The sequence below is a fragment of the Mus pahari genome, chromosome 7 (genome assembly GCF_900095145.1).
Source record: "Mus pahari chromosome 7, PAHARI_EIJ_v1.1, whole genome shotgun sequence".
Taxonomy (NCBI): domain Eukaryota; kingdom Metazoa; phylum Chordata; class Mammalia; order Rodentia; family Muridae; genus Mus; species Mus pahari.
Window position 1 is genome coordinate 65,568,232 of NC_034596.1, and position 20,804 is coordinate 65,589,035.

General features: G+C 46.8%; 1 protein-coding gene across 1 annotated transcript in view; it reads right to left on the reverse strand.

Annotated features, from left to right (window-relative positions):
• The window catches only part of Nin (ninein), a 105,731-nt gene that overhangs the window by 56,690 nt on the left and 28,237 nt on the right, over nt 1-20,804 (reverse strand). Inside the window, exons 4-5 of the mRNA XM_029540541.1 lie at nt 15,517-15,686; nt 305-344 (exon numbers count right to left, since the gene is read on the reverse strand). Of these exons, the coding sequence (XP_029396401.1) occupies nt 305-344; nt 15,517-15,686 (210 nt within the window). The remainder of the gene's footprint in view (nt 1-304; nt 345-15,516; nt 15,687-20,804) is intronic.

The window sequence follows — 20,804 nt, forward strand, 5'->3', positions numbered from 1 at the left end:
ATATATATATATATATATATATATATATATATATGTATATATTTTGACAGTCTGCACTACAGTTGTCCTCTATACCTGAACTGCTACATAGTCGCTGCCATCTTTGCTACAGTGTTAATAGGGTTTGAAGAGTGTGAAGTGTCACTTGGAAATGATTTTCTTTTTCTGTTGCCCTTGGTCCTAGTCTTAGCACATCGCTTCCTTCTAGTGCAAGAAGGAGGAAAGCAGTGCAGAGTGCCTTAGCCTTGGCAGCCAGGGCTTTCCCTCCTCAGAGGTCCCCCCCAACCCCACTGCAATCGCTTACCTTCTGCTTCATACTCCTCACTGCGTTGTGTCTTCCAGTGCTAGAGAAGGCAACAGACAATTAGTATACATTTGAACCCAGCCTCTGGACCATATTTCTCTCTAGCTCTCAAGTCACCATGTGGGCTAGACGTATGACTTTAGCCTTTGAGTCAGAATGGACTCTTTTCAGTTAACCAGACCACCAATCCAGAGGTTTGAAATAGACTGATCTTTGCCAACTTCACCATCACAAGGGGCTGTCTTTGCACGACACTAGGGAGTTCTCTTGTCATTTTTAAGGTTACTTATCCAACAACAGAACCCATTAGAACCCATTAAACCAGCCTAAATGGAATATGTAGAGTTCACCAAATGTGAATCCAAATTTACAAATTTGTTCTTCAGTGGGTATGTGCTGAGTGATCACCTTCATGTCACATCTTGGAAACACACACAAGAGCAGCACACACTTATTTCTTGTCCAATAAAGGACATATATAGAAGAGAAGACAGAAAGATTGTAAGGGCCAGAGGATCAGGGAGTTTACTGTGAGATTGCGTCTTCTAGTAACGTCAGGAGCTACACTTGTGAAGTCTCACCAACATGACCACTTAAACATGAGTTGGACACAGAGGACACTAATGGACATGCCTCAACCCTACACAAAGAATTACACACACTCACACAGACACACACATACACAGACACACACACAGAGACACACACACACGTAATACTTATATAGATATTCCAAATATAACCTTCTCAGTCTTTATAAAAACTATGTATATATACCAAGATATGCATGTAACAATAATTAATGAAAAAGGGGGCCATGAATTTGAAAGAGATCTAGGAGGGGTATATGGGAAGACTTGGATCACAAAATGGGGGAGGGAGAAATGTAATTATATTATAATCTCACTAACGTTCATATGCCAATGAAGACATGGGGACCAGAAAAAAGGAGGCAAGACAGAATGATGACTGAGAATGACACATAACACTGGGAAGGTGACAGTTAATGTCCTAACAGCAGCAATGGATGAACTGAGTCCTGAGGGTGATCAGAACCACAGACAAAGAGAACGGGAGTCCTTAATAATTGCTGAAATAAGAACGGGTCGGGTGCCCCTGTCAATAAGAGCAAATACAGATGCAGTCCCACAGGTAGATCAGAAAGCTGAATTCAACACACTGTGCTGGTAGTAAGCTTCACTGACCACAATGGAATTTAATTGAACTAGACCCCTTAGCATGGTAAGTTCTGAGTGAGGTTCCTACGAGGCCAGAGCATGTGGTTTTTGTACTGGTAACCTCCCTCTCATCACAAGTCAGGAACAAATCCAGCCTTGCTCCACTGGCCAAGTTCTGTATCAATCTTCCCTGGGCCAGTTATAATGTGTAGCTTTGGTTCTCCTGCAAATGGCTTGGGTCTCTCAAGCAAGCTGCCTGTTGCTCCTGTCCCACAGGGAGGATCTACACCAGTGAAGGAAGTCCTGCTGAGAAGACAACTTAACTCTAATCCACAGGTGTGGCAGTCCTTGTCTAGAGACACTAGCACCCGGGAGGCAGAAGGATAGGGACTAGGAGTTTTGGGTCAGCCTGGACTTCATAACACCCATGGGTAGATTGGACTATCTGAGAACAGTGAGGGAGCAAACAGAAGCAGAGCATGACATATAGAAATGAACACTAGGTCTTTGTACACAGACCGAAAATAATAAAGTACTAAAAGGGGAAAAATGTGTGTGTGTGTGTGAGAGAGAGGGGGGGGCAGAGGGAGAGAGGGACAGGAGAGAGAGAGAGAGAGAGAGAGAGAGAGAGAGAGAGAGAGAGAGAGAGAGAGGGATTTTATGAATAAAGTTGCCTTTTATACCAAATAACCGGCCCATTCACTGGGATAGTTAAACTGTATGACGCTAGTTGGTTTCTTAGACTCCTGAAATAAACACAACAGGAAGATGGGCCTAATTAACTCCAGTCTGCAGAGCCTGGATTCCTCACGGCAGATGGTGTGCAGTACAAAAAAATGCTCACACCAAACAGTCTTTCAGTAGTTCACGATGACATGACTTCCCGTGCCTCAGGCTAACTTGGCATGTCTCCTCCACCCCCACCCCACACTCATTCAGTGCTCCAGGTACCTGACAGGAGCGACAGGAGGATGGAAGGGTCTGCTTCAATTTACAGTTCTCAGGGACGCAGTCCCTCACGGAAGGGAGAGTTTGACACCGGAGACAGCTAGGCACACTGTGTCCCCAGTCAGGAAGCAGAGAGCAATGGATTCTTCCTTCCATTCATGCTAGTAACCTTCTCTTTGCTCGGTCTAGGTCTCCAGCTCATGGGATGGCACCGCCCACCGTTAACATGGCTCACCTCACTTTACTTAACCTAATCTAGATGATCCCTCATTGGCATGCTCAGAGCCCTGCCTCCAAGGGAATCCAGATTTCATCAAGTTGACAACATCAACCATTACATTCACGGTAGTCATCTCCTCTTCAAGGAGAGGCAAGTGCCTACTACAACTCACAGCTCCTTAGTCCTTAGGGATGCTTAAGAGTCATGGACTCAGCTAAGCTGAAACCTCCAAGTGAAATCCCCAGACAGACTCTGCTGAACTGGAGACAGCCAAACGTCATGTCTCAAGATGGCTAAAGCTAACTCAAAGTGCCAAACGGACAGGGAATGGCTGGGCCCAGGGCCCAGGTGATTTCTCTGTGTCTCCTTGGGGTAATAATTTCATTACCTCACTTGTCCAGAATTTCTAGATAAAGATAGCGCTCTAAACTTCAAGATGTGTGTGGCCTGGTGAAGCAGAGGTGATTGGCCGTCAACAATCCTCCAGGGATCTCCTCAACTACCGTTTCTGATCAGAACTAAACTGCTATTCTATATAAGACTTTAAATCCACAGAGGCCCACTGATAAGAGCATCCCAGCTTCTAACAGTCTGAGCCAAGTGCTCACCATACTTTGGCATCGGAAATCATGCAAATTCATTACTCAGCATCTCACCTATAACATATTAAATGGAGTTTATGACCTCAGAACCACTGGTCCAAATGAAACTATTAAACATGAGTTGTTCTTCACTTTTTAAACAATGAACACCACTGGGGCAAAGGGAAGAAAAGTGGTCTCGTTGGGCTCAAACTTTAAAGAGCCTCAGCGGGCACAGAGCATCTTGGAACAAAAACGAAGCAGCAACATACAACTTCAGAACATCTTCAGCAACAGTTCGTAAGGTGGCGGGGTATGCGTGGTTTCTCATGCTTGCTTGTATCTCCCCACGCTTGTTAAAACAGTGAGCAAAGCCTTTGAGGGATGAAAATGCTCTCCCATAGTTCCCAGTGTGTCATGAGTCTACAGTAGGGGTGCTACAGCCTTCACTCATCCATCGCTGTCTGAGATTTCTCACTTCTTTCCCTATCTCTCACCCCTAACTCATGGTCCAGCATGGAAGCCACTGCACAGATTTGGAGCTGGGCTGCCTGGTACTGAATCCCCACTTACTGATAGAGTTAACTTTACGTATGTTGTTTGACCTCTTGGCCTTAGTTTATGTGTAAAATGGGAATAACGTAGTAGGAATTTACTTAGAGGAGGGCAAAGTGTTTAGCACTGTGCCCCACACATGCGACTATGAAGTCCTGTTAATTTTGTACTGCACATGTGTATGCAATACATGTTAAACTTGTGGAATTCTTTCCACCTCTGTATTCAGAATTAAACCATTCATTTGGGTATACCTCTGCAAGCATCTGTACATTTTTTTTTAAGGGGGATTTTTAAAAAATTATATGTTCATGTGTATCCGTGTCAGATATAAATGTGTGAGGTCTGAAGAAGGGGTCGGATCTCCTGGAGTTAGAATTGCAGGCAGTGATGAGCAGCCTGACATGGACGCTGGGAACTGAAGTGACATTGGGGTGGAGGGTGTTCTCTGCAAGAACAGGTCTCCAACTACTGAGCTCCCGCAGGGATGCACACTACACAGATGGCAACTCACCACGGTACTGTTCATTCAACACCACACAAGGTCACCGGAACTAAAACCGGGGGCTCATTATCTTCATTACTGAACTGTTGTGATTGAATTATCTAAGTATTTAAGTTATCTCTCCCACCAAGACGACAGTCTGAAGCAGGCAGGCCTGTGCACATGTGACTGGCCGCAATGTTCATGGGTATTATTTTTATAATGAAAATGGCTTTATATATAAAAATAAAAGTATTCACTCTTCAATAAATTTACTTGCTATCTAAAGGCAATTAAAAAAAGAGAGAGGAGGTAGGGGAGGATTGGGGGAGGGGTGATCGGGAAGAGGGATGCAAAGTGAATGAATAAAAGAAAATGGGAGAGAGAGAGAGAGAGAGAGAGAGCGCACCATGTACACAAATATATATGCTGTGGCATGTTTATAATAATAATGTGTTTAAAACAATCTAGATATTCAACAGTGTGTCATAAAGCACAATGGTACGACATAATACAGTCATTAAAAGGAATTTAAAAACCATGTAGGACCATGGGAAAGCATTTTAGCGAACCTTAAATGAAAGACCATAACAAAAATGTGATCTGCGCTGTGATTATTGCTGGCAACAAATATTTATACAGCCAGACAGAACAGATAATAAAAACAAGAGACATTTTAGTTGAGGGTCTATAAGAGGACATTTGTATTTCATCTACTGTTATAAATGATCTTCTGCAGGATGCATAGATAGATACAACTCTCGCTGTTCCTTTCCAGCGAGTCCTCACTAACTTAACTGCAGTGTCTCCGGGTCTCTCCCTTTGGTAAGCTGCCCTCTGCAGCACGAGGTGCTGGGTGCGGGCTTGGAGGGAAGCCAACGCTGCTTAGGCAGGCAAACGCGAGGGATGTCTCCTGAGCTCAGCAGAGCATGGGACGCGATCAGAGACCCTCGGTTAAGACCTGCTGTGAGGACCAAACCATCCCAAAGAACAGTCCCTAAGAGTCCCACACTGGGCATGCTGTGGGCACAGTGCTGGCACTCTCAGGATCTCTGGTCAGTTTCATAAGATCGGTCACACAAGACTCGTCTTGAGACCTTCAATATTCTGTCATGAATTGGGGAGGGGCTCATAAGGCCCCATCCTTCCCTGAGACTTTACTCAGGGAAGTTAATGGTTATTTCAGGTGGGGAAGCCATTTTCTTCAGTGGTATAGCCAGCCACTGGTCAGTTGTCTATTCTCCAATAAGTAACTCCTACAAACAACCTGAATTAAGTAGAAGAGGAGGGTAGTTAGGAACAGGAAGGGGATCAGCGGTGAACATAATAAAAACACAGTGTATATGTGTGTGCACATGTCTGAAATGAAATCCATCATTATGCACAATTCACACTAGCAAATAATTAATCAGTAGCCTAAAACAGCCATGGCTTTTCAACCCCAGGCATCGCTTAGCAGGAATGGTTTCTCATAACCTCAAAATAATGGGTGGGCAGGGCGAGGGATAACAAGCAGAGCTGAACTCTGGGGTGACCGTCTCCCCAGCACTAAACTCTGATGGCGTTGGGGTCATCCTGGGGGAAGTGATAAACTCAGCCCAAGTGCTCTGTCATCGCGAGGCCACCTCCGCTGGAGACTGCAGTCCCTCGCCCTAACATGGCAGCAGCTCGGCCTCTCCCGAGTCTAAAGGAAGCATCTGTCCCTTTAAGAGGGAGAGAAGCACATAAAAGCTGAATGTTTGTTATTAAATTGCAATTTTGGAGGGGGTGGGACGGGTAAGGGAAGATTCGATTCATTCACACTTCATTTATTTTCATTTCTTGCTGCCCGGAGCCAGCGAGTGCAATTAAAAAGATGGGGGAGGGGCAGTTTAGGAGGGTTGAGGGATTAGGTCATTCAGCTACTGACACAGGGTCCTTTAATTGCTGATGGTAACAATGCAGAAGTGAGAGTTGGCTGGTAGCCTCTAGACACAGGCTCACCCCTGATTACCCTGGAAAGGGTAATCAGGAAAGTCTCAGAAGGGCAGGAGCAGAGAATCACAAAGGTTGGATGCTGTCGCAGCGCTGGATTCACCAGAAGAGACTGCCAGTGGTCCCCGTGAAGCCAGGGGTCCTCTGAGTGGGTGGGTGTGCGCACTTTGTGAAGGAGCTGTTGTCAGTGCATCTTTCTGCACACCTCAGTCACTCAGAATGTGGGAGTCAAAGCCATAGAGAGGATAAAAAGTGAGCAGAGCCTGTGTTCTCTGTTCACTCCTGTTACGGCTCAGGAAGGTATTTCACCTACAAACTGGGAGCCGCACACCACCCTGTGAGCGGGACCTGGGGGGGAGGTATGTGTCTTAAAGACATCCAACTCTGGCTATTGCTTCTTCCAGAATAACACTTCTGCCAGGAACTCCAAAGTTGGACCACTGAGGTGTGTTGTCCCTTGGTGGCATGGGCATCATGGTCAGATCACGTAACTTCTGCATGCCTCAGTTCCCTCGAGCTAAGTCATAGCAACTGTGAATGCAGGCTTCATACTGGGAAGCCATGGCCAGTACCAAGGGCTAAGTGCTCCTTGGGAGGCCCCTGCTTCTAACTAAATGAAGTAGCTATTAGTTATTCTCTCTGCTACTCGGATGCTCAAGGCAGGACGAGGACAGAGAAAGAACAGCACGGTCCTACCTCAGCTTTAGGAATAACCTGGGAGAGATTAGCAACTATGGCTCAGACAAGTGAACTGACTTGATCCACTCAGTTCATACTGTATTCATCTAACAAAATATTCTCGGATATAAAACATCTTCATGACTATAAATAATACAGTCATTGCCAACTATGACTTAAGAAGACTGGGGATGGAGGGCAAGGAGGGACAGGTGTGGTATGGTAATTGTGATGTAGCAATCAACTGGGAGTCAATGTGGGGTGACGGTCTCCCAGGACCTTCCACTCCACAGAGGTCCCTGGATGGTACATCTGGCAAGGGTGACCCTGTCATTTCTTATTTACAGGGCAGATACAAAAGAATGGGTCAGAGGTTGCTTTGCTCCCAAATGGCTACCGCAGCAAGTGGCCCTCTCCCTTCTCAGTTAGACAAAGGATGTCCTTCCCGAGGGCCACACATCTTAATGTCACACTGGCCATTGTAGCCAGCTTAATTGCTTTACAGCTGGCTGAGGTACCCTGGACACATCAGCCACACAGGCTGCCTCAATTTCAGGAATGCTTTCTTTGGAGAGACACCTGCTTCGGAGGATGACTGCACAGCAGATGGCCAGAGGCTCCTGGATCCCAGCTTCTAGACCCAAAGTGGAGCCAGCATGCGCAGCCTTCGGACTGCGTGGGCCCTGCCTCCACCAGCCATCTGCTCCTGCTAAGACCTTTGCACCCTACAGAATGTATGGCTAATTAAGTGATTATGGGCATACACGAGGCTATTCTGCTGAGAGACAGAGGTTGGTGGGTTGATCTCTGCAGCCCAGGAGACTGTGGCACATTCATTTTGAAATGCCAGAGGAAGAACAACAGTTTCCTGGATCGACGAAGCGCCTTTAAAGGGGGGGGGGGACATATTTAGCAAAGCTCTGAAGAGAACCAGAAATCTGTTTAGGTAGCATACATAGGATTCAGAACACAGCACCCGCTGAGTGTTGGGTCAGTCTTAAATGTTTAGAAAGCTGCACTCTGAGCTGAGTATCGGAAGCTGAATGTGCCTGGGGGGGGGGGTCTGCTTTTGTTTCTGCGGGGACACGCTTCCCGGGATTCAGGAGAGGGAGGCTAAGACAGTGGAGAATCTGACAGCCCCGGGCTTCCAGTCTCTCTGTCCTCCTCTCAGGGAGGAGCTACTGGAGTGGAATGCAAATTGGTGCCTTCATCTCTAAAGGCAATTAAATGCTGCAAGTGAGAGCTGAGGATAACGGGAACTAATGTGTGGTTTTAAAATGCACGCACAATCACGGACTGCCAAAAAGCCTTCAAGTACTGCCAATGCAAAGATACGTGCAGTGTCAGCCTCTTCCTTAGTAAGGCTGGGCGTTGCTGGATCCCCAAGTCCTGAAAGCGGGGGTGGGGGTGGGGGGGGAGTCTCCCCACTCCTTTTGAGGCACTTTAGATTAAACCTAAATCTAGACAAACACTGCCCCCGAGACAGGGTCTCTAAGTAGAACGGGCAGTTCTTATACTTCTAGTCTCTTCAGCCGCTGAATGGGTAGTAAGCAACTTCTCTATGGAAGACACTTAAGAGTGTGGCTGGAAGGGGCTACAGTCCTTACAGTGCCGTTAGCTCGGTTTAGATTTGCCCTAGCACCGGAGTTACAGACACTTGTAAGCTGCCATGTGGATGCTACGAATTGAACGCAGGCCAGGGGAAAGAGCAGCCAGTATTTGTAACCACTGAACCACCTCCCCGGCCCCTAGAGATGGACTTTAAGGGACAACATCTTGGTGAAATTCAGGCACCAAGGTCTGCAAGTCTTGTGAGAACAAGAACATCTTGTTATCTTTAAAGAGGATTCCGAGGTCTTAGGTCACACTCAAGGGATCTACAATCCCATACTGGAGTAGCCACGTAACCTGACAACACTGAAGGCACATGAAGGGAAGATGGAATACCATTAACCAAGCGTCTGTCCTGAGGACGTCATCCCTCAATGAGGGGAATGATGGACAAGGATATAAAGGGGATAACGAAAAAGAAATGTGTGTGTGTGTGTGTGTGTGTATGTATGTGTGTTTCAACTATTAAAGGCCTGAGAAGCGCTCAGTTACTATATAAAAAAAAAAAGTGTGTGCCACAATTAAACATTAACCCACACAATGGAAAACGTCACTGTTTCAACACCAAGTTACCCATATGTGGAGATAACCTAAGGGACGGCGTCGATCTCAGACGTTTCAAAGCAGTTTGAATTGATGTGAGCAGCAGGATCGGTTTTTCTGTTTTAGGGTTTTGTTTTGCAGGGCGGCAGGGCTAACCCAGGACCACCCCAGGCTCTCACCTGCACAGACCCAACCCAGAGCCTGGACGTCACCGAGCATCCTCGGGCCAATGTGCCCGTCAGATTTAACTCTCCTCTCGGGTTCTCACTGAGCCGCAGCGTGTGAGCCAGTGGTTTTGACTTACATTATCATTGTCTACAGATGAAGAAATAATTGTTGAAATCCCCTTGTTCTTGATAAGGATCTTATAGACCCAATTTATTCCCTGTAGAGGGAAACGGTTAACAAGCTATGCCCTGTTCTTCAACTAGGCCAGAAAGCAAAGTGGCCCTGCCCCAGTTGTATTAATTACACAAACTTTTCTACCAAGCCTGAAGAACAGAGGATACAATTAAAATGTGTGGGGTTTTTTCCCCCTCCTAGCTACCTGTAACAAAACAAGGGCCTGAACCCCAAGGTTCTTTAGTAGCTATTCATCAAAAGGGATAAAAATGTACTCTTAAAATCCTGAAGTCTCACTTCTGTTTTTTACTTGAGGACAAACAATGTCAACTCCAACCCCCTTGTCGGTCACACCTTCGGCTGGGACCAAGAATGTGCCCTTTGTTGGCTGTGATTCACTGGAGAGTAGAATGTCCTCCTGAATTGACCTGGGTGAAAGTGATCCATCCCATAAAAAAAGAAAAATCGCCATCCCTTTCGATCGCAGCCAAGGAGAGGTCAGACTCCCAAGGGATCCATCCAACTGCCAGATAAACACATTAAATCGGAGGCCAGGCACATCACGGCTGCTGGTGGACTCTACCTGGCCTGCCAATTGGCACCTTGTATGCTCGGCTTTCCAGATGAAGGACTTTCTGAAGGACTTACACAGCACTGCAGAATTCACAGAGGTCTCAACAAACTACAGAACGGCTCCATTGCCTTGTAAACCGCACTCGGTAGGGAAGACACGCTTAACAGCTGGGTTAGACGTCTTTGCTTTCAGCAGGAAAGAATCAAATAAAAGCTGCCTGATAAAAGCTCAAGGGAGGGGAAAGGGCTAGAGATGATGAAAATGTTTACAGTTTCTTGGGACTTGAACACAGGCAAACAGAATCAAAAGTCAAGTATGACCAAAGTTGTGGCAAAGTTTATTTCTTTTATTTCATGTGTTTTGGTGTTTTGCCTGCATGTGTGTCTATGCAAGGGTGTTGGCTCACAGACAGTAGTGTGTTACCATGAGGGTGCTAGGAATTGAACCTGGGTCTTCTGGAAGAGCAGTCGGTTCTTGTAACTGCCACGCCATCTCTCATACACTCCGTACAATGGGAAGCAGAGCAGCTATAACCCATGGCCATGCTGGCCCTCACCCAGGGCTCATGACATGCAAGCAGGGACTATCCAAGTTGCTGGTGGCTAGTGAAGCCTGAAACGTCACATGGGGCTTATATTAAGAATAAATGTAGATGCTTCACAGCAATCTCTCCAATGACCTGGCACACACTTGTCTACATTTGTGAACATTCCCATGAGTGTCAGCAAAAAGGTGGAGTTACAGGTAAAGTGCAGAGAATTACCTTTGAGAGTTATCAATTGTTAGGGTGGGAGAGGGCTTTGTATCAAAAAAAAAAAAAAAAAAAAAGACACTGTGAACTATACCACCCTGGAGCCTGGAATTGAGTCTTTAGGCAGAAGTGAGAGACTGCAGCAGCCTCCCCTTTGACTGGAGAACCCCAGAGGGGAGAGATGGCTCTTACTTTACCTTTTCAGTTACAGTTTGCTCATTTTGTCCTGAGAGGGTGAGATCCTAACGGGGGCAGCTTTGATAGGTGAGAGGGACACTGTTCCATCCTGCCAGTAACCCACACCTCCACAGGACCTCAGTAAAACCAGGATTTGACTCAACCTGGAGCTAAAATTAGTTTCCCATTAGGGAACACAGCCAGGCCACCCTTGGCTCAACTCCTGATAACAGGTTTTGATTTTTTTATTGTCTCCATCGAGAAACTCTGAAGCCACTTTGGGGAAGGGAAAAAAAAAAAATCAGACCTGTTGAAAGCAGGAGAAACAGCAGACCTACAAAGCTGGCAAAGTGTCTCTGTCTTGCAAACCTAAGAAGTCTGTCTCCATGCCTCCCGCCCCTGTGACTTCTCCTTTGATATTGCCAGGTAGCTCCATGATGGAGTAAGGCCCCAGAGAATAGATTCTCAACACCTCCAAAGACTTGAAATATCAGGTTCTCAGGTGAGAAGAAAGGAGACAGAGGGGCTGGAGAGAGCACTCCATAGTTAAGAGCACTGACTGCTCTTCCAGAGGACCCGAGTTCAATTCCCAGCTACCACTTGGTGACTCACAACCATCTGTAATGGGATCTGATGTTACAATGTACTCACATACATGAAATAAATGAATAAATCTTAAAAGAAAAAGAGAAGAGAAAGAGAAAGAGAAAGAGAAAGAGAAAGAGAAGAGACAGAGATGAATGCAGCACAGTACAGATTTGAGATTCAGACTCCCTAGTCAGGCAGGGAGAAGTCCCTCCACCAAATAGGAAGATACCTTCACCTCCTCACCCCTCAGAGGCATGAACAGCGTCTGTAGAAAGGATGATGACTCCAGGACGAGCCTCTTGGACAGGTAGCTGAGGCTAAAGCGAGACAGCAAACAGAGATACTATGTGGACAGGAGACTGACATGCTTGTAAAACCACACCACAGGACGGTCTGCCCTTGGGCAGGGTCGCAGCTAACCAGGAACATCCAAAACCTGAAGAGAGAGCTGCTTTGAAAAGTGACAGGATTAGTGGCCGAGTGGTAGATCGCTTTTTAGCAGGACCAAGATTTGGGTTCAGCTATGGTACTAAAACCCAAAAACGGCAGGACCCACTCAGCTTATTTTGGGGGCAGGAAGTAGCTGTGACAATCTCAAGAGGCGAGGCAAAGGCGGGTCATCTGGTCCCCCGTGGGTGCTTTGATGTGGGATGCAGCAGACTGTGACGGTCTGGAGAGTCTCTGGGAGCAGATACCAGAGGCAGGACCCTGCCCCGGCCTCTGCCTACAGCTCTTTTAGAGGGTGATGCACAGGGCAGATTCTGACTGTGGTGTTCAGAGGTCCTAGCTGAGGTTTCTGGAGCATCTGCAGGAAGCTGTAGCACACTGAGGGTGAGATGATCGCTCTATAACATCCTTTACCATCGGCAAGGTTTCTCCTGCCTCAGGCTTCACCTCATGTTTACTTATGCATAAAGCCAAAGGCTCATTTTTAAACACAGTAACTCCAGTAGAGTAAAGAAGCTACCCAGCAAGTTGGTAACTGAGCTAACAAGGGGCACGAAATACATCGCCAGGAAGGACTGACTCTGCTCAGGAGCTCTCTGGGTATCTATCCCTGGAGTGTAAGTAGAAACTACTGTGTCAAAAATAAACAATTATTGCGTTTCTTGGCACCATGTAATAATATCTTGAGACCAGTTCAAGAGATAAGACACTAGACTTAAAAAGGGTCTTCGGATAATTAAGCTTACCTCCTAAAGTGTCCCGACTCCTTTTTAAGATATATATCCCAATTAAATTTCATATCGCCCAGACTCACGATGAAACAGATTTTACATAGTAACAGGACACCCCCTCCAACAGCAAGGAAAAACACGGTGCTATGAATATTCAACTGCATAACGTATGCAGATCCTTGCCCTCTTAAAACTGTCTGTGTAATGTGGTGTCTGTGTAATGTGGCTTTGCATGTAAGTTGTGTGTTTGCCTAAGCAAAGGTCCCGGTGTGAATGTTGCAGAGGGACCAAGAAAGGAAGGGACCACTGAACTGAGCATGGGGTAGCCAGCATCCCTGCCCTAGGCTAACCTGCCCGGGTCACCAGGGGGCCCCAGGCCACGCTCATCTTCTCTAAATTTCGTGGCCACATGCCACCCACATTATTCTTACTCCATTTTGTAAGCTCTCTGTCTCTCTTCTAGTTATTTTTCTTTTCCTTATATTTCTGCCACTGAACTGTCATTTCTAGGGAACAGGTTAAGTATCATTTGATTTTTCTTTTCCTTTTTTGAGAGGTAAAGGGAGAGAGGGAGGGAGGGAGGGGAGAGAGAGAGAGAGAGAGAGAGAGAGAGAGAGAGAGAGAGAGAGAGAGAGAGAATATGAATATGAATGAATGTGTTCTCCTTCTTTACTTCTCAGTATTTATTGGCAGCTCTATTTCCTGTGGGGAATTTCCTTGTTCCCTTTGGGTTTGCAGGTGTTCAGGATATTGAGGACAGATGTTTGATTGCTAAGGACATCCTTGGAAGCAAGTCTCCTATAAATTTTAGTAACGGGGATGCTAGGCAACCATGAATTCACATGCTCACACAGACACATGCTCAAACACCCACCCACCCACCCACCCATGCACACACGCACGCATGCACACAGTCAGCTTGCAGTCTGCAGACCCGTCCAGAAAGTGGAGGTACTTTGTCTCTTTTCCAGCTCATATTCGTGTCTGGAATATTTACAGCTCCAATCTGAGCTGAGATTTGCAAGAAATTATTTAGAGTTCGCTCAGCAAGGCATTCTTGATCATGTTCTATAAATGGGATCTTGGCAAATGAGCCAGAAAGAAAGACTAAAGAAAATGTTACCGCTTCTTCTTTACTGACAGATTACAGTGGTGTGCAGAGTGAAAAGAGGGGTACCAGGGAAGATGGGGAGTCAGTGTGTGAGCTGCCGCCCCTGGGTGTGACAGGTCCAGGGAAGATGGGGAGTCAGTGTGTGAGCTGCCCCTGGGTATGACAGGCCCAGGGAAGATGGGGAGTCGGTGTGTGAGCTGCCCCTGGGTATGACAGGCCCAGGGAAGATGGGGAGTCAGTGTGTGAGCTGCCCCTGGGTGTGACAGGCCCAAGGAAGATGGGGAGTCAGTGTGTGAGCTGCCCCTGGGTGTGACAGGTCCAGGGAAGATGGGGAGTCANTGTGTGAGCTGNCCCTGGGTNTGACAGGNCCANGGAAGATGGGGAGTCAGTGTGTGAGCTGCCCCTGGGTGTGACAGGTCCAGGGAAGATGGGGAGTCAGTGTGTGAGCTGCCCCTGGGTGTGACAGGTCCAGGGAAGATGGGGAGTCNGTGTGTGAGCTGCCCCTGGGTGTGACAGGTCCAGGGAAGAGTGCTGGGAACTGCCACATACTGTGGAAGCACCCCTAACCCACACTTTGAAGCAATAACCATGTGTTTGAACCATGTGTTAAGTCCCGAAACATTAAAGTGCAGGGGATTTTAAAGCATCAAAGCTTGAAGCTGAGGAGATGGCTCTGTGGTTAAGTGCACTGGCTGCTTTGCAGAGGGCCCAAGTTCAAGTCCCAGGCACCTCCATGGCGGCTCACAACCATCTACAAATCCAGTTCTAGAGGATTTGATGCCATCTTCTGACCTCCGCAGGCAATAGGCATGTATGTATATGGTGCACATATATCAAAGCAGGCAAGACATTCAAGAATATAAAAATAAACCTTAAAATAAAACAAAAATTTAGAAACACAAGACTTCCGTCCTTCTGTCATGGGAGTTCTTCATGGTTTGAGGTTGGAGATAATGAAAGATTTAAACTTTTAAAAAATCTGTCTACAGGTGTGTGAGATGTCTGTGTGGGTAGTGTGTGTGCTCATGTGTGTCCATGGATGCCTGTACCCATGCCTGTGTTGAGACCAGAAGAGGATGTTGTGTGCTTTGTCTTAGCATTCTCCGTCTTATTCCCTTAAAACAGGAACTAGCAACCAGCAAGCCCCGGCAATATTGTCTCCAGTCCTCCAACTTCCTCCCTACCCCTCTACCACCCCTGCCATGGATCTCCTTGTTTCTATCCCCACTCCCAAGCTGGGTGCCATGTGTCAGCCACACCCAGCTTTTTACACGGGTTCTAGGGATTTGAACCCAGGTCTTCAAGCTTATTTAGGTATGTGGTTCTTGCCTGCTGAGTCCTTGGTTAGCTTTTTAAAATCATTAAAAAAAATTTTTTTTTTAATTAAATTAAAAGTGCCACAGCAGGGAAAAGATAACAATTGCAAGGAGAGCTTTCAGAATAGAAGACAATATAGAAATACCTGAAATCTAGGTAAGCACATATAAACAAAGCACAGACAAATCAATTTCCTGAACACTGAGACAAAACTGGAAGGTAGGCATCTGTGTCCAAGAGGCAGGAGAGGAAAGCCAGCAAGGGGGGGCCATATCTGAGTGGAGCCTGTGGCACTGTGAATGCCTAACTTCTGTCTCATGCTACCCAGGGCTCATGCCCATGATGGATCGATGACTGCGCCTGTGACTGTGATCGTCTTGTGACCGTGACTGAGCGCCTTACCTCGCCGCAGTCCCCATCTGGGATGTGTGCCGGCCTCGCTTCTTCCTCTAGTGGCTCAAGCACTGTCACCTCCTCCATCTCTTCCCCAGACTCTTGGAACTCGGGCAGCGATCTTCGTCCATAACGCTTCCCACCTCTAACGTATTTGGGCTGAGCTTCTGGGGAGCAGTCTGGACAAAGAGACAAGAGTGAAGGCCACATAACGTGAGAGGTAGCCCCAAGCCATGTGGGGTACAGCCTCTCGTAGGATCCTCCAAATAAACCAGCCCCGTGGGCCAGCTGTGGTGGCCGTGGGCGCATATGAGTCCTCGGGTCAGATGTGGAGCAGTTTCTACTTCTGAAGGTCCTAAGTATCTGCTTCTACGTATCTGCAAGTTATAGAAACTATGATGGCAGAGAGGAAGCTGATTCAAAAGCTAAGTAATAAGATCACGAGGGCCGGGGATGGAGTTTGAACTAGACATGGTGTTCATGCCTATGAACTTAGGAAGTAGAAGCAGGAAGACCCAAAGGGGTCATCCTTAGTTACACAGTAAGGTCAGGGCAGCTGGGGCTAAAGGGAACTCCCTATCAAAAAGGATGTACAGCGTTGATCCAGGTCATCTGTTTAGTAAGCTGGTGGCTTTTAACTGTCAGAGGGCAAAAGAAGTAGACAGGAAAAAAAAAATTTAGCCAAGAGACACCTTGCAGGAAGGCCTGGGCCCTGTATGGTTCTGAAGAGTCTGAGGGAGCACAACAGTCTAAGCACATTTCAGAACTCAGAGGGAAACACCCTCCCTTACCTCAAGGGTCCCCTGGTTAACTGTTCCACGTTCTGATCTACCAGACAAGCAGAGCAACACAGATATGAAACTGACACCGAGAGTTCTAGTCAATTGAGGGCAGCTACTCAAGTCTGCGGAAGCTGGCCTCGAGATCGCATTTATAAAAATGGTGAAGTATATATAAAGCTGTGGGATAAAATCGTGAGCAGAGAGCCACAGTAAAGAAACATGATGTACAGCGCTTCCTCTGTTTTCAACATCGGTGGTGTGTAAACCAAAGGGGACGTGCCCAGGGTAGAGTCTTCTCCAACTCTGAAGAACTCTGGTGTGTTCTGGAATGGATCAGCACCTACCAGTTTCACCCGCACTGCTGCCAACCCACCCACCAAGCGCCATGTCTACAACCACCACCTCTACCACAGTCAGAGCATCACCTCGTCCATGCCACCTCCACCAGCTCACTCTCTCTACTCTGAATGCTTTGAAGCAATAACGATAAATACTCCACTCCAGGGTCATCCTTAAGCTTTGTAAGCATTTGCATAGTATCAGGGCAATCAAATAGTCTATTAAAAAAAGGTAAGAGGGGCAATGATTTGTTCTCTTATTGTCTGTCTGTACAGACACACTGACTCTCTGGAGGACACACTCCCTGGGTCCTGTTTGAACACATGGTCTAAGCACATTTCAGAACTCAGACACAAGTGTTTTAATTGAGGTGTATACATATATCATCAGGGCAAGTCTGAAGGGACAAAACCCCTTTATCGTCCATGGAAGGATTGGATTGGTGGACTCTGACGTCAGCATCCCTGGGAGGACAGATGACCCTGTTTACCTGGCCACCTTCCCCCATGCAACCTCCTTGGGCACAAACTCAGATTCTGTGATGCTCACAGATGTAGGCGCAGCATTCTGAAATGCTCAGGAAAGCTAGGAGTGAAGTATTTATGATAGCTATGCAATTTCCAGCGATTAATATGCAGCTCTTTGTAAGTCCCAGCCAAGTCATTTTATTAGCTCGAGCAGTTCTCTTACAGGAAGGGCTTAAGTACACAGAGTTTATGTTGAGAATAGCATGCAGACTTGAAGGTACCTTTCTTCAGAAGTGAATGTGTCAGTCTGTGGGGACCCAGGAACGGGACAGACACTCGAGCTACTTGCTGGCAGCTGACACCCACAGATGCTGGTCAGACAAGAAGCAATGCAGAAGCATCCTTAATTTATTAGATGGTCTTAAATTTTAGTGCCAGATAACAGGATACATCACTAGTGACTAGGAGGGCTTAGAGGGGACTTAAGGGAAACCATTAAAACCCACGACTTTCCAAGTATGTGAATAGGGTTTGTCTGGGGATATCACTGGCAGAGGAGTTCTTACTGTGTTCTGCACTGCTTCCAAAAGGGGGAGAAAAGAAAAGAAAAGAAAAGAAAAGAAAAGAAAAGAAAAGAAAAGAAAAGAAAAGAAAAGAAAAGAAGGCGACAGAATCCACAGACTCCCCCGGGATGGCATCCTAAGCTTATCTGCAGCAGAAGTGGCCCCTGGCTATGTACTGTCAACTCTCCATCCCAGAGTAGGGAGTGTTGGTGGAATCTAAACAGTTCTTCTATGCAAAAAAGGAGGCCAATTGACAACCAAGGGGAATATTGTAGATTTGGAGGTTACTTTTTTGTTTGTTTGTCTCAGGAACTTTAAAGTCTCTTAAATTACATTTTAATATAATAACCATTTGTAAGCAAAATTTAAGTTAATATCTTCTATATTACATATATGTATATACACCACACACACATATATAATCAGCCAGTGTGTGTGTGTGTTGTTTCCAGTTCCTACAAAAATCTTACTAGAATGAAGATGTTAGCATGCACAAAAGAAAGGTGCATTATTAAGGCTTCCTTGTCAGAGTTTCTAGAACCATCCATGTGAACAATAAAAATTAGGACCGCCACAGCAGTTAGAAATGGCTACCTCTTAGCATCATGTGCTCACACCCCCCCCCATCCTTCTGAGAACATCAGCATCAAGGAGTTTGTATGAGGGAAGGAGAGACCCCAAAAGTGAGAAGTCCAGAGAGGACATTCATGGTCAACAGCTGTTGCTGTGGAGAGCATTTGCAGAGTATGAATCTCCCCGGCCATCTCAACAGGGCTTCCCAGGAGCAGGAGCAGGAGCCATCCAAGCAGAAGGCCACCATGGGAAGTTTAGAAACTCACTGGAGTTGAAGAATGCAGTGTCTAACCTTATCACACCTAATGGAAGAAACTGCCACCCTGGGGAAAAGTGGATTTACTTTCCGAGTGTACCCAGAAGCAACTGTTTCTTCGAGTTTCATTCTGGAACAGTTTAACTGATGCTGGATCATATGGGGTTCTTTGGTTTATGGGGAAATGAAACTGTTTCTATCACAGGGCTTCCTCATCACAGGCCAGAGTTCCAAGGAGACTCACAAAATGAGGCATGAAAGACTGCCCTGTCTCGGGCGGCTCACTCCTGCAAAGGATATTCACGAGTCATTTTCTCTTCTCGCCCATTTCTACTAGCTGGTATCAAGCATAAAAATAAAACAGGGTGGGGGTGGGGAACGAGTTGGGAAAACAGCTCATTTGGCAAAATACCTGCTGCTGTATGGGCATAGGGCCTGAGTTAGCGTCCTCAGCACCCGCATCAGCACCCACATCAGCACCCGCATCAACACCCGCATCAACACCAGCATCAGAGCTGGACCTATAATCCCAGCTCTTGGTGGAAGACTGTGGCTTAGCTGGTCAGCCAGCCTCATTTTGGAGCCACACCCCTCTAAAGGGAAAGCTCAGGTTCAACAAGAGATTCTTTCCCCTGCTCAAGAAAAAAAAAAAAAAAAAAAAAAACTTAGGTGGGAGTATTAGGGGAAGACCTCAATGACTATCTCGGGCCTCCATGCGCATGTGCACGCACCCAGGAATAGACACACGTCACTCACTAAATGAATCAATTATGATGAAAGAAGATAATTAAGTAAAAATAAGTGTCAAGAAAAGAAAAGCAGGCAAGCCTGATCTCCAGGAGGGGGTCTCTTCCAGCCTGGAAAAGCTTAGATCCAGAACATGGCTTTGAGGCAGTCCTACGTGGCCTAATTTAGATATCTGTTTTACTCCATAAACCAAACACCTGGTTAGAAATAGAGGACTATAAAGAAACCTGGATTCAATTCTCTCAAGATGCTAGAGCAAGTGAGGGAACTCACCAGCTCCACAGAGCAGGTAGAAAAAAGGAGATGTAAGTGGGGAATTCAAAAGGTAAGAAAGAGAGAAAACCATTTCTTTCTTTTCCTCTTAGAAGGTCAAAGCACAGATGTGCCTTTATTCCATAGCTCATCTGTTCCAAGAAGAGACACTTCAGAGCTGTGACAGGCGCATTATGGCGTGAGCAAAGGGCCTGGAAAAGCTAAAATGGAAATACAGTGAGTGCCACAGACAATGGTGGCCTGAGTGGATGGGCCGCGATGGCAGGCAGAGGAACAAGACAAATCACCCCGACTCCTTCCCCATCTCCTCCCAGCCTCGGGGTGCAGGAGGAATCGCCCTGTGCCTGCCTCACTTTCTCGCCCTCCTAAGACTGCCCCCTTGTTCTCGATATCTCAAATCCATTGCATGGCTGGTTAAAGCAGAGAGCGCAGAGCCCTGCGGGGAGCCTGGGTGGTTACCCAAGTCTCACCATGACTTCATCATGCAAAACTTCCTCAGTACAAACACAAGCTCAGGACCTAAGAGACACCAAAGCACACCACACAGAACCCAAGCAGACCCTCAGGGCTGCCTTCCGTGTGAGACAGACTCCTTCAGTACCCACCGGGACATCGGAGGGGTTACCTCATGTCCACTGAAGGGTGTGACAGACCTCTTATCAAACTTCTCAGGATAGTCTCAGACTTTTTCCAAGGGTGGAGAAGAACGGCCGGCCATTATGGCACCAACATTCTCTTTCTGGACTGGCTCCTGCAGACCCTTGCTTCCGGTCTCCCTTTCTGACCCTTTAGTGAGCCGAGGACACCATGGCCAGTATTACAGGGAACACTAGCACCTCGGTCCATCTGTGATTATACCTCTCTGGTGGTGTTTCCACACCAGGTGCATCTGCTCAGGGGTCTTTATCAAGCCCTCTCTGGGTACAACGACAGGATCACAGAGTCCTCACACTCCTCTTTCAAAGACTCCGGAAGGGGAGGGGACGCCACTTGAGGTCCTTCAAAGTGTGAGCTTGTTCTGCTTGCAGGGTGCCCGAACCCAACTCAGAAGTCGAAAAAGAATAAGCTGTGTGCAAATCTCAAGACAAAACCCACACACAAGGCTTTCTTGGGAAGGCTGTCACGCAGTGTAAGAGGACAGGAGGTCCCGTTGTACAGTCCCTAACTGCATGGTCTGACCTGCATCATCACACCACCCCAACCCTGCCCCATCCCAAGGTAAGAAGGCTTTGGGAAGTGTAGGACCACATCTGAGTCTAAATACGAGCAAAGCAAACAGCTAGAATCCAAGAGCAAC